The 14,692-nt window shown below is 33.8% G+C and overlaps 1 protein-coding gene across 1 annotated transcript in view; it reads right to left on the reverse strand.

Moving 5' to 3' along the window:
• Positions 1-953: 953 nt before the first annotated feature.
• The window catches only part of LOC128179060 (uncharacterized), a 38,342-nt gene continuing 24,603 nt past the window's right edge, over positions 954-14,692 (reverse strand). The window contains exons 19-30 of the mRNA XM_052846556.1: positions 8,983-9,101; positions 8,801-8,896; positions 8,374-8,475; positions 8,160-8,267; positions 7,891-8,035; positions 7,413-7,553; positions 7,194-7,294; positions 6,903-6,973; positions 6,688-6,722; positions 6,076-6,197; positions 2,297-2,472; positions 954-1,765 (exon numbers count right to left, since the gene is read on the reverse strand). Coding sequence (XP_052702516.1) covers positions 6,136-6,197; positions 6,688-6,722; positions 6,903-6,973; positions 7,194-7,294; positions 7,413-7,553; positions 7,891-8,035; positions 8,160-8,267; positions 8,374-8,475; positions 8,801-8,896; positions 8,983-9,101 — 980 coding nt within the window. The 3' untranslated portion in view covers positions 954-1,765; positions 2,297-2,472; positions 6,076-6,135. The remainder of the gene's footprint in view (positions 1,766-2,296; positions 2,473-6,075; positions 6,198-6,687; positions 6,723-6,902; positions 6,974-7,193; positions 7,295-7,412; positions 7,554-7,890; positions 8,036-8,159; positions 8,268-8,373; positions 8,476-8,800; positions 8,897-8,982; positions 9,102-14,692) is intronic.

A 14,692-nucleotide genomic window follows, 5' to 3' on the forward strand; every position in this document is an offset into this window, starting at 1 on the left:
TGTGGGGGGGGGGGGGGGCAATAGGGGCAACTCCATGTTAATTCAAATTTTTGTATGTAAATTTTAAAAAAAATCTTTGCTGCGCAAAAAATTAATGAGTGAAGAAAATGTTAAAGCACTGAATTTGTTTCTGTTTTGAATTTCTTCATACAGAGCCATTCTTTTCAAGGAGATTTCAAAAGTTTAAAAATGGTCACGCCCACCGAGCCCTCTTAATGTATACGGTATTCAATGTTTGTAACGGCCATCGTACTTTGAGTTCGTTTTATTATTGTATTTTCTTTTGGTTCGGGCAAACATCAACGATGTTTATTCAGTGTAAACTTAATAAGCATCATGGGTAATGCATTTATATTGATAAATTATTTGAAATCGCGAATAAAAAAATAAGTGACATTTTCGGATAACCGTCAATTATATATATAATTATATATACCGGGTATTTGTTTGTAAAAATTGAATAATCAGAACACATTGGAGATGATGCACTTTCATATCAATTATTCTTATAAACATTTCAACTTTTTGTATTGATGTAAATAGTTTCGTTTCTTATTCGTTTAAATTCAACAAATCTAAATTTAATCAAAATTGTTTTAAATTATAATTTTTATCACCAAAAGCACGCCATTCTACGAAGGTCAATTTACCAATGCTACGAACGCACATTTATAAAGAATTGAAACTAATAGGAAAATATTTCAATAATTGCATCGAGTTATTGATTTAGAAGCTCTACAAACCAATTGAAGAACATTATTTAAAAATTAGCTTTTAACACGAATGTAAGATTGATTCAAACATAGTCACACCTCACAGCCTACTCAATATTCAGGGTCATGAACCCTTGGGAGCATTCATTGTTTTCCACAAGAGAGACAACTCTTGAAAACATGCATTGACTATAATCTATTTCTTAATCTAATTAAAACAAATAAATTAAGAAAAGTTTTCAAAGTATTTTAATTACATATATTACATATAACAATGAGTACAAGGCATGAACAATGCATGAAAGAAGTACATTATCAAATATAGTAGGCTGGTACATGTACCTGGTGGATATTTAAAGTATATTGCTTGTATGTACATTTATAAATCTACACAACTACAAACAGTTAATACACTGTATTATGTAAATTGAAAAAAATACACAGGTTGTAAGAGATCTTTTTTAAATGAATTTCTTAAAATGAAAAGTAAATAATGAAATCAATCCAAACTTAAAGAAACAAGTTTTCTGCATCAACCGGAAGTAACATGCACATTTTTACCAAAGGTTCAAGGTCGTTCATACTCTAGTGTGGCGTTAGTGAGTAGGGAATACAGTCAAAGACTAAACCTCATCATATGACACTGGAGTACCTTGAGTGTATCCCCAACCACTGATATAACAATAGTCTGCGTCATCAAACATGTCATCATCGTGTGGCATACACGCTATACACGCTGTTCTGACGTAATGTCCGGTCACCTTTACTGTGCGTGAAAGCTGCACCACCGCAATATCATGAGGAAGACCATGATTGGTAGAGTATTCAGGATGCTAGAAACAAACAACAAAATAGTTCTTTTTTGTTTTTATTCGGGGGGGGGGGGTTTAAAAATGACCAATGTTGTTAGCTAGCGTATGTGTAACGTTGGAGTTAGTTGGAATGGGGTCCTTGCAATTTGAACCTTTTGGATGGTTGCATTCCATTCGTTGTTTGACTTCAATTCCTGGTGATGTTCGCCAAGTAGTACGTGTATGCTGGAAATGGTTTGTCTGAAACAAGAAATCATGTAGGTATTTACTTATTTTGTTTACCACATCAAACATTCGGATTCAACTTCACCAACGAACACGCATGTTATGTATAGGTCTGATGCCATTTTGACCTTTCTTTTAAGGGCTATACTGGGGTGGAGCGGATCAAAGTTGCGGTCAAAGCCGATCATTGGGGAATTGAACCATAATTCATTCAACCAGGCTTGAATATGATGTAAATGGCCAGTCTTTTGTCATGAGTAGATGACCCAACCTTACCTGAGTTAAGTAAAAGGTGATCCAGTCTTCCCTGGGTAAATCAGAAGATGAAATGATCTTACCTGGGTAAAGCAATAGATGACAATCATGATCTTACCTGGATAAAGTTGACAATGTAGATGACGTAATCTTTTCTTGGTAAAATAGAATACAAGGTCTTCCTTGGGTGAGCGTTTTTAACCTATAATGACGTGGACTTACCAGGGTTATTGGTTCTGGAATGGCAAGGTCTTGCTTGAGTGTATTGGTTCGAGATTGGCATGGTCTTACCTGGGTATATTGGTTCGGGATTGGCGGTTACTGGCGCTAGCTTGCAGCACACGCTATTCCTATTGCATCCCAGAGCATACAGATCTATATACCCCCGCACTGGTCGTGTGAATGAATACACGACCCTCCCTTTGTGGTGCACGTGTCCTTTGTCGATGCCTTGGATTGAGGTTTTCCTAAAGAAGACAAATTGAAGGAATTATGTGTGTCGAAACCAAACTGTAATAGACATCCTTTTAGATGTTAAAATTACCATTGGTAAAACCCATCCCAGCGACTAAAATCATGCAACGAGGGCAACATGGTTATAAATGACCAGGTCTTTGTTACCAATATTAATAGTTCACTTTTTCTCTGGACAACCTCTCTCTCTATCTCTTTTCTTGTACAAACAGTTTGTCCCAATTCTAAAGTAAGAACAACAAACACCAACATTTATCAAATTCTAATATCTCTGATGTCTTTAATGACGGACGTTTGTTGGGTGTCATACTTTCGTAATAAACACAATGGCGTCTGATGTCGTTATCAAAAGTTTTGCACCGAGCTCCGTCAAAGAATGAGATATCCTGTTTTTGTGTTAATACTTGTAACTAACAAGATATAAAACGTAAAAAGTGATTCTGATTAGAATAAATCAATTTATTTTAAACTACTGTAACTGTTCTGAATTTATCAATTTAATGGTTGTTGTACTTTTCATCAAACACTCTGTGTCATGGATTACTTTATCTCCCAATATCATAGTACATGTACAAGAAAATAAATTAAGACCGCCAATTTCCTCAACAGAATTTTTTAAATTATCTCAACGAGCTGACACCTTATGTTGGTTCCTCCTTGATTCGCGAAATAATGGCTTAAACTTAAAGTAACTAGCTATTTGATTCCGAAAATAAAATTGTTGATGATTTGTTCGTATGGACTACCAGTGAAACAGGTAATGTTAATATTTGTGACATGCTTGAATCTCTCTTTAATTGGTCCGGTAATTTTTTTTAAAAAAAGTACTTAAAGATAAGAAAGCTATTAGTTTTTATTAATCATTTTCAAAAGATTCATTTATATTTTCGAACATATGAAAAGAAAGTTACAGACAAAAGATAACAAAATGATAACGTAAAAATCCAGTAATAACACATTCATACAAATTCAGAAATATTCATGTAAAATTTCATATGTTACATATTCATGGAACTTCGTTTCACCGGAGATGGAAAGATCTAAATAGCGTCGCCAAGAGATGCCCTGCGATGTCCCATTTTAGTGAATTGCCAATATTTAATGGGTATTTGAAAATCAAATATTGGTAACATGCATGAGGTAATTTATTTTAAGACGTCCTATGAAACTGGTGAAATGAAACAACATAGTAAGTTTGTTTTTCTTCTCTATCATGTTCCTATTTTGTATCATCCACAAGAACTATAAACAAGAGGCCGATTGGTCTTAACGGTCACCTGAGTAGCATATAACCTATTCACAAACTTGTCGAGGAGTCTCATATATGCATTTAATCAATTAGGTTTCATTCTAAAGTAGTAAAATTATAAATTTGTAATGACGACCACCTCCCTGCCTGAAATCTTTCAAAACGAACTGTGAAACCTATAATTTTGGTAAAAAAACACCCCCAAAAGATCTGGTCTACAAAATCATGAATTCAGTTTTCCTTTCAGGTGTGTGGGAGTAAAGAAGGTAATTTTTTAACATTATATGTATTAACACCTAAATATCCATTTTAGCACTGTCCTAGAGTCAAAACTCATACTCCAGTGCACATGCAAATTTAAATTTCTGTAGAGGACTTCCTGGTAAACATAATTGTAAGTCAGTTTTTTATACAGATGTGTGAGAATAGAGAAGGAAATTTTTAAACATTATATGCATTAACACTATATTGCCCCCCCCCCCCTCATGTCCTGAACCCCTGACCCAGGGGCCCTGGATTTCACAATATAGGTGGAGGAGTTAGTGGACATAATAGCCATGTATTCGGTTTTTTGCCCACATGTGTGGGAGTAGAGAAGATTTTTTAAAGAACATTTTACTATGTGGCCATATTGGTCCCACCCTAGAGCCTAAACCCCGAACAAAGGTATCATGTATGGGAGAAGAGAAGAAGATTTTCTAAGATTTAATACATTTTTATTATATGGCCATATTGGCCCCACCCTATAGCCTGAACCCCTGACCCAGGGGCCATAAATTTCACAATTTTGGTAGAGGGTCGCATGGACATCATAACTACGCAATCAGTTTTTTCCTCACATGTGTTGGAGCAGAGAAAAAGATTTTTGAAAATTTGTTTTTTATAGCATATTTGTCCCCCAACATGTGGCGCCCCGGGGTGGTAGAGCCATGAATTTCATAATTTAGATTCCTCTTACCATAGAGATGCCTCACATTAAAAATGTTAACAATCAGCCTTGTAGTTTTTAAGAACAAGTTAAAAATGTAAAATTGTTAACGCACGACACACGTCGCACGACGACGGACGAAAACAGATATCAATAGGTCACCTGAGTTTACTCAGGTGACCTAAAAATGGCATTAAAGGAACAGCCCCACACCATTTGTTTCTCTGATTAACATATATATAAAACTACATGTACGTTAATTTGAAATGACTAAAATTGAAAGGCATAGTGTGACATCTCAAACAGTCCAGATTGTTGCATTTCATGGAAAAATATTCTTAAGGACAGCGTTGCCTCTCATTCTTGTTCATTTCAAATTATTAAAACATTGTTTGTGGTTGTTTTGCAGTTGTTTTCTTTGACGCTTGAAACAAACCGTTTCTTGCTCAAAATATGTTGTCTACAATGAAGCATTAATAAAGTATCTGTACATTTATATTACATAAAAGTAGAACTAATATCAACACCTTATATATAAAGTATTTCAAATTAAACAGAAACATTCTTTTCATCAGAAAAATCAATCACAGAAACAACACGACAATCATGAATATGAAGCTTTTAATTGCTACTGATTTAAGAGTTTGAGTTCTCATGATTCGGCTACATATGCAGATTAAGGTGGGATAACACATCATCACAAAATGGCTGACTGCTGATCAAAACGACATTTCGTTTTATTAAATGAATTTTATCGACTGCAACAAGTAAATTACTCCATAGCCGAGTGGATAAAGTGTCGGGCTTGTGATCTGTTTATCCCGAGTTCGTATCCCGCAGGGGCTTTTGTTGTTTCTTACTGAAATAATTATTTTAGATATTCATTTTTTATCCCCGAACTGCAAATATATAGCTTATTTGACACATGTACAGTATATATATCATTTTATCTTTTATTATCAAATAATACCCGGTTAATTTGAGTGACTTTTTCCAGGTGTGTTATTTCACCTTAAACCAGTTATTCTTATGATGCAAAATACACTCATTGTTAAGGACAATCATGAAATCGCAAATACCGAATGACGTGATAAATCTGGTTATGTGAGTAACTAATAAGAATTATACAAACCTACAAAGTATTAGTTTTGTAAATACTAAGTACATGATGTATGCCACTGTATTGGTAACAAATGAATAGTTCTTAAAAAATTAAAAAATGACAACATTAGAATGTCAGGTATAAATTCAGAGAGAATTATTTAATTATGATATTAAGATTTATAAATACGGTTAGATGATGAATTGCTCAAACATGATGTCACCTTTTCCAGTTCAAGAATGATTTCTGTCATCAGTTACTGAAGAAATACTGACACTCAATTTCTACATATTTTCTGCATCGTAAGATAAAATTACATTTATTTTTTCTTCTTCGTTTACTGTATTTCTGAGTAGTGGACGATCAGAATTCGGTTCCTAAGTCACTGTCCCCTCTGAACTTGAAGTTTGCTTCAAATGATAGGCCATAGTCTTCGAAGCTGTATGATAAATTTAATGTAAACAGTTTTGAAAGTTATACTATACAGAGTATATAAGTTACTCTTCTTTTAACAAAAGCCAAAGGCCCTAGTGTACGACAATTTTCTGGTTCCATAAACAACACACTATAAATATATCAGTTAAATACATTACAATAGTTGTACTTTTGCATCCAATGCAAACCATCTAAACAATGAAAAGCTTACTTTTTTCTATCACATGGGCAGGCCTGTTGCATTCAGGTATATTATTCTGCAAATTTTGCAGTTCTTAACTATTTTAGATATTCTTTTGAATTATTCATACACGGTGGGTAAAGTGTGTGTGTTTATATGAATCACTCGACAAGCACAAATGACTTAAAGATGAAAGTGAAAAATAAATCTTTATTGTTTTTGTTCTTGACCACTAAAAGTGCTTTATATAACGGCAATATTTATAATTATACAATTTCCTGGCTAATAGTTAGTATCTTTATGATAAATTTACCTATCAATCCTGTCAAATCTATAAGAGGTGATTCCCTGGAACATAAATTTTATATCTTTGATTATCTATTTAGATGAAGTTAAACTATTAATACAATATACATATATAAATAGTATAATACAACCATCATATCAATAGTTGACACTTTTGATACTTATACATATATAAATAGTATAATACAACCATCATATCAATAGTTGACACTTGATACTTACGCATGTTTTATCATAGATTTCATGCGAAAACAACATTTGTCATCCGTTGTAAGCCGTGAGCGCCAACAAACCTGAATATGCAAACAATAAATCTAAACAATGATATTGCACAATGAGACAAAATGTCTGACAACTAAAAAAGGACGGTAGGATTTTATTTACTAGCGCCGGGGAATATAAGCACATCTTTTAGCATAAATAAAAATCCCACAAATGTTTTTTTTCCACAAACATCAAACTTTGTTTTCATGATGTTGACATATGTTTGTAGATTTTGTTTTGATTTTTAACCTTGACTTGGTCTTTAACCCAAAGTATAATTGGTAAACCCTCCGATGCTGCTTGTTCGTTTTCAATTACCACTCCTAGGTCTCCACAAATGTGATGTCCATCTAAAATGTTTTATTACATTATAAACGTCTTGAATAACTCCAAAACAAAAATACCGTGTATTGAATAATTCTTTTATAGGAATGATTAATTTTTCCACACACTTATTTAGCCAATTACCTTCACGAATTAATGACCCAACAGTAAATTCAGAGCTATCAGAAGACTTGGAAGGTTCATAAAACAGTAAATCTTTCTGATTGAAGCTCCACGAGAATATGCCAGTTTCTCCGGTGTCTCTGACAACTACAACCTTTTCAGCTGTGAGTATACACATACATGTATCATATACATACGTATATCTAAATAAAACATATAATACATGCTAGTAATTTTATGAAGTTATACTAAAATTGATGAATTAACTAAGAGTGTTTCCTTTAAGAATTATTTTTGTTAAAAATACCGGTATTTAAAAATTAGAAACTAAACACTGCAATAATTTTGTTCTTTCTTTAACTATAAATTTATAACTGGGTGATAACATAAATGATAGAGACATGTTTTAATTTTATAGAAAGGGTGTCATTTTTATATTGTAATTGATAAATCAACAATATGTCTTGCTTGTAAGTACATTATATAAATGAAAACTTACTTAGTGTTATGTTAGGCTCTTCAATACGACAAAGTATCGTTCCCGTTGTCTGTGGCTGTAAACCAGCCACGCGTACCCGAGTTCCGACTTGAGGGGGTCGCTTGAAGGAATCCGTTATTAACCATTCAATATGTGTCATCTCCTTCTGTAATTCACATTTCTTTGTGTTGTTATGACAAAACTACTACATTCAAAATATGAATGAAAGAATGGAGGACAAATAACTAGATATTATGAATTGATAATGTCTACCCAAATTGTTCCCTTACACCAGTGTGGTTTTCGTATAGTTCCTCCTTTATTGTCTGCCATGATTTATATGGGGTCTCTGGTTGATTAGGCGACATGATTGCTGTCATCACTCTCCCCATGGCCGTCTGAGTATAAATATTGCAACAGAGTTGTTTTCTTCAGTTTATTTCAAGATTATTGAAAAGAAAGATGAAAAAACCCAATAATATGATAATATGAAAGTATCAGTACCTCTCGTTTTTTAGAATCAAAAAGCAGTTCTACATTGTCCACAACTGACAGTTTATTGAACCATTCATGGGTCTCTGACAAAATATTAATGCTCTTAGGACTCTGTAGAAAAAACAATTTATTTTTATCACATTTTTTAATAAAACGACGACAGATTAATATCAATGGTTGTTATTTATTTGATTAGAGCCGATGTTGGCGCCCATATTTTTAAAAACGTTTTTAAAGTTTCTAAGAAGGACAAAGAACAGCTTTCAATGGATTGACAAATGATGTTTTATCAGATCTAGCCGCCTTTAAATACGTGGCAACTGGTAGGGGTTTATTTAGGATTGTTTTTAGTTCAGCTATTGCACATATGATCACAACTACTAAATTTATGAAATTAAGGGTCTTTATGGGCACAAGCTTTTGGAATGCTACAAACCATTTCCATTTTCTTCCCAACTGGAACAAAATAGATAGGTACTCGTATACTCATGGCAACCAACACCTCCAAAACTGATACCAGTAACTCAGTTGTCTGCAATGCAATTTTGAATTAAATACATACAATTTTATAAATTTTTGGAATATGTTCTTGGAAAATGGCTTCAAAAAACCTCATACTTTCTTGCATTGCTGCTGTTTTTTTTCAGAGTCTGGAGAACAGTCGTTGAAGAAGCCGTCAGAAATTATAACAATTTTTGGGTACCTTGTGTGGTGAGAACCGTAGTTCGTAGGTCTTACTGTGAAAGAATCGAGTATTTGCAAGTATAATACTATGTTACAATAATTTACAGATTAAATTATATGTAATAAGAGATTACAAAGCTTACGAGACCACCTTAATCATATTACGAAAATCATAGGTAACTAGACACGATCTCGTTGCGAGCAACGAGGAGGTCTTCCGTCCGATTTTTAGAAGAGGAAATGACCTTGCCTTTTATCTTCATCAACGAAACATATCATGAAATGCAGATGGGATCTAAAAGAGGGATGGATGAAGGATTATACACCCCGTTGGATCCCTAATTTAAAGGACCAGCCCCATTTTATTTCATATTAAATCAGAGGTCTTTTGACTTAATAACAGGTCTTATTACCTGTGATAAAAAGAAATCGAAGAAAAAAAGAGGGCCTGCCCTTGTGAACGGAAGACCCTAATAACAATAAGAATAGAAGGGTCTTCCGCTGAAGACGGAAGACCCTAATAATAAAAGGATGTTTTTGTCTAAATCTTAATTGAAGAGTGTTTTTCAACTTGTACTACAGTTCAACAACCCTTTTATGTTGAATATTTTAGTTAGAAAATTAAATAAAAAGGAGAGAAAGAAATAGAGAGAAAGAACAAATCTTGGCTCCGGCGAGATTAGAACACACAGCCTTTGCAGCAATCGCAACTTCTCGGGCCTTTCCGGCAAGCTCGGAAAAACACCTCGAATGTATTACCTAGGCGTCCATGACAACCCCCCTTTTTATAAAACTTGATATAAATACAACACATTGTATGATCTGTTGAGATGTGAGCTAGACTTCATTAAAGTAAATGATATACCCTAAAATATAGCACAGAAGCGACATACAACACTGTCTAGCCGATACTTAATTAAATGGGAAGCGACTCCATTTTGTATAAAATTCTAACATCCGGTGGTGTTAATACATTCGAGGTGTTTTTCCGAGCTTGCCGGAAAGGCCCGAGAAGTTGCGATTGCCTTTGCATGTGTCTCAAAACATGGCTGACGCGAAATAATTCCCGAATTTGTCTTTGAATTTGGGGCGTTTCCGCCCGGGAGAGGAGCTGAGTTTTTGTATGAGATGAAAAACAACGTGTAAGATGTCTGACTATTCAGGTTTGGTAACAGTGCGAGGTCATTTGAAATATTGATGCGTGTTTGTGTCTGGAGGGGGTGAAAAGACCCGTGCTTGATTTTCGTCTTAAATAAATCGAAAATAGAATTTTGAGGTGTATATCTCGGATTCAGTTAACAACAATCAGGGGAAGTCCTAAAACAATGACTGATGCATTTTACACATGTATTTCAGTGTTGAGGTTTTTTTTGTGTCGTTTACTATTATGTTTGGCTGTTTTATTTCAGCAGGGTTGATAAAATCTTAATAAATGTAGAAATAACGAAATCAGAAACACGTTAATTTATTCGGTAAAAATTTGATGACAGTAATTTACACAGTTCTAACATTCATAAGTAGTTCACACGCTATCGTAGATACAGATTAAACGGAAAACAAGAAATATACATGCAACAGAAATATTACGCGGCTGCTTACATCCCATGTACTGTGTAAATTTTAAGTCCCCGTACAGGCTATACTCGCCGTTTGATCTCAGGAATTTCTTCTTAATTGTTCAATCCGCTGCATATTTGGCAGACAATACAAATGGGGTCCGAGGTACATTTACACAAAACTTCATTAGGATTGAGTAAGGGGCTCGGGAGTTAGAATTTTTTTCTACAGTACATGTCACGCACGCCAATCGAAACTCAAATGCCCAAAAATTCATATCTCTCTTGAAAATGAACGAATTTAGGTCTGGTCATTAGTACAGTAATCTAGACTTGAACTAGGTTGAAAATAAAGGTTCAAGATGAAAGATCTAGTAAAATAAGGCCAGAAAATCTAAATGATTTTGTGAATAGGAATGAGGGGGAGGGGGGGTCGGTGGGTGTACTGTGTAAATTTAATTTCCACGTATAGGCAATAAGCGCCGTTTAATCTCAGGAATTTCGTCTTAATTGTTTAATCCGCTGCATATTTCACAGACAATAAGAATGGGGTCCGAGGTTCATTTTCACGAATTTTCATTAGGATTGAGTGAAGGGCTTTGGATTTAGAATTTTTTTTATAGTACATGTCAAACACGACAGTTGAAACTCAAATGCCAAAAACTTCATAACTCTGTTATTAATGAACGAATTAGTCTGGTAATTACTACAGTAATCTACAATGGTAATTATTTGAAATTAAAGGCCCAAGATCAAAGATCAAGTAAAATCGGGCCAGAAAAACTAAATGATTTTATAAATTGGGAGGGGGGGGGGGGGTCGGTCGGTGACTTCTAAATTAAACGTAGAACATTAGATTCTAAATATCACATATTACACAATTTATAAATAAAATGCATATGTTAGAACAATGTATAAGCGTTGTTTGAAAGATGTAACTATTGATTTTTTTTTTACATCTATTTATTCTTAGGCCCAAACACTCATAAACAGGTGGTCAGTTTTTAAACCTTGTTGCAGTCACCCGTTCGTTTGTATAGTTACGTGTAAAAACTTAGGAGGTTTTTCTTAATCCCAGACAGGCAACAGATTTGTATCAGTATATAGACATGCACAAAAAAGGAAAAAGTACACCATCTTTAATAAAGATGACTTTTTAGCGTTGACTTCCAATCAGTAAGAAGACAATCATTCAAATTATTTGAATCCATAGACATTATCCCGTAACTTGATATAAACTATGTATAAATTTTGGACGCCAATGTACATTTAGCTTCTATCCAATTTACTCCATGTTCCCTGTACTAGTTCTTATTCAAATGCTAAAACATTTGTACTTTAGAGAGAGAGAGAGAGAGAGAGAGAGAGAGAGAGAGAGAGAGAGAGAGAGGGAGGGAGGTTACATAGTGTTTTATAATGTTCAGGAAATCAATATATATAAGCAACCTATTTCAATAAACGCATGTATACATGCATGTGTGTATCTATATATGGGATTAAATACTAAGCAGTCCTCCTTTTTAAGCCGAGTAGAATAACGTGGGTGCATTGCTAAATATTGTGTGCATACAGTCATTGAGATGGCGGCTTTTCTTTGATGCCGGCAAAGCGACCCAGCGAACTCTAATGCGGTCGAACTGCAGGGGCACTTCGGCGGCATGTCTTTGATGTCGGCGATGCGACGAGCGTCGGAATTTAGAGAGCTGCTGACAGAAAAGAGCTCTATATTTGTACTGAAAAAAGCCGCTATTTTTTTTTATTTATGACAAAAATAAAACGGAACACATTCAAATCCATCATTTTAAAGATAAAACCATTAATCAAAACACAAATAAGAAAGAAAAAAGATTCGGCACTCAGGGACTGAACCTGGGTCGCCTGGCCACAAGTCCACCGCTCTAACGACTGAGCTACGCAGACCCTCGCTTCAAAATTTTTGGAGTCCAAAATCTCAAGAATGCGTGGATCGATTTTAAAACGAATTTCATACTCAGAAGTTTTCAGAGCGTCTCTATCGAATGAAAAAATAAAAAAAATTCAAATCCAAAAAATTGAAAAATTAAGGTTTTTCATTTCCTTCCGGTGACGACCGGAAGTGACGGCAGACGTTTGGATATGCAAAGGACACTGCGGCCGTTTACTCTCTACCTTCTCTGAAAATTTGAAAGTCCTATCTGGAAGTCTTTTTGAGAAAAATTGTGAACAAGCAAAAACATAAAATCTTTAATAACTCGGTACCGGAAGTGACGACCAAACAAATCTCGTGTAATTTTCTTACAAATTTTGTCATGAATAAGATCTGAAAGTTTCATGAAAATCGGCTGAAGCGTTTTTGAGAAAACGTGACAGAAAAAAAAATTAATAATAATAATTATAGAGGAAAAGAAACGAAGCAAAAACAATAAGGTCTTCCGTTTCCAACGGAAGACCTTTTAAATGATCTTCAAAGAAATATTGGATACTGAAATGTCGGTTGACACAATGGTATATGAAATCACATAATGCAAAGTTGTTTAATAATCATATTATGTGTAAATTTTATTCTGTATTGTATGATAAAATATTTACCAATACACTACTAAACAATACAATATTGTATCATATGATACTATATAATATTATTATTACATTTTATATGGCACAATATAGTGCCGTATAAAATTATGATAGAATATGATATTGTATGATGATATGACATTGTATCAAGATATGATATTGTATCATAATGTATTATATTATACAATATAGCATCATTTCAAATGATACAATATCATATTATATGATCCAATATCATATCTGTTGATATATTGCAATATTGTAATATAATATTGTACCATACAAAATTGTACTGTATGATACAATATGATACGAGGAACCATGGTATTATTTTATATTATATAATTTTATATTATACCATATACTAAAATACAATATCATTCTTTACAAAATTGTATTATATCAATCAATACTATACATGTATATTACAATTTCATAGGATGTAATATCATATTATTTTATACAATATCGTATTATATGATACAATATCATACATTTTAGTATCACATGACACAATTTAATATCATATTATGCCATACATGAATTGATGCAATAATACAAAAAAATATCATCATATGATACATATTGTTTCATATTATACGTAATTGTTTTATATCATACAGTAAAATATCAAAGGAATCATGATATATCAGATTATAACAAATACATCTATCAATCACGTTTGAGTGAGGTTTTTTAAGCATTCTTGATTATAAAGATCAGACTCTATATCTGAAGCTAGCCTTTCGTTTCAAATTCAGTTACATGAACAATTACAGTAAGCAAGGACAGCAATAGCAATTTTTCAACAATCAAACATGCTTAAGCTACTTTAGCTGCGCCAGCATCGATATACTCTGTATCTGAAGCTATCTCTATTTACACATCCAAAGTTATATCAACTGTTTTACTCTTAGTATGAGAAGCATTTACTTCTTTTGATAACAAGCTCCCACAGCAAAACCCAATTAAGTTGTTCTAAAATCTTAAACCTGTCTAAGCATCTAGATAATCAAGATCACTCTCTCTATCTGACGCTGCGGCCTCAGGGTGTATGGAATGCAACCCGGGGTAAATCCCCATACATCCTTGATTGGACCTTGATAACCAATAAGATGTAGTCACCAAAGGGCACCTGCTACAAAAAGCTTAACAACCTAGAGCATCTGAAATTCATGGCCCAGATTCAGCATCCAAGTCTTTCAGGTCCATAAGTAGGTCCAGATACACAATCAATGCAACTTTGGTAAAGATAGGACAAGTAATAACTTAGATAAAGGACCTGCAACAAAAACTTTATCCAGGTCCGGACGCCGACGCCGGGGGTATAGCATAAACTCCCCCCGATATCGTCTCGGTGAGCTAAAATGTGAATTCAATTTAATTCACTACAAAGTTTATAGTACTTCTAATTTCAATATCATTTAAAAATAACAATGAAATGTACGAATTTCAATTTGTGCGTTTTTAAAGACGGCATTGATTTATTACATTTAAGTAATCTATAATCTATATTGTTGCATTATCATGAG

The sequence above is a fragment of the Crassostrea angulata genome, chromosome 3, assembly GCF_025612915.1.
Source record: "Crassostrea angulata isolate pt1a10 chromosome 3, ASM2561291v2, whole genome shotgun sequence".
Lineage (NCBI taxonomy): Eukaryota > Metazoa > Mollusca > Bivalvia > Ostreida > Ostreidae > Magallana > Magallana angulata.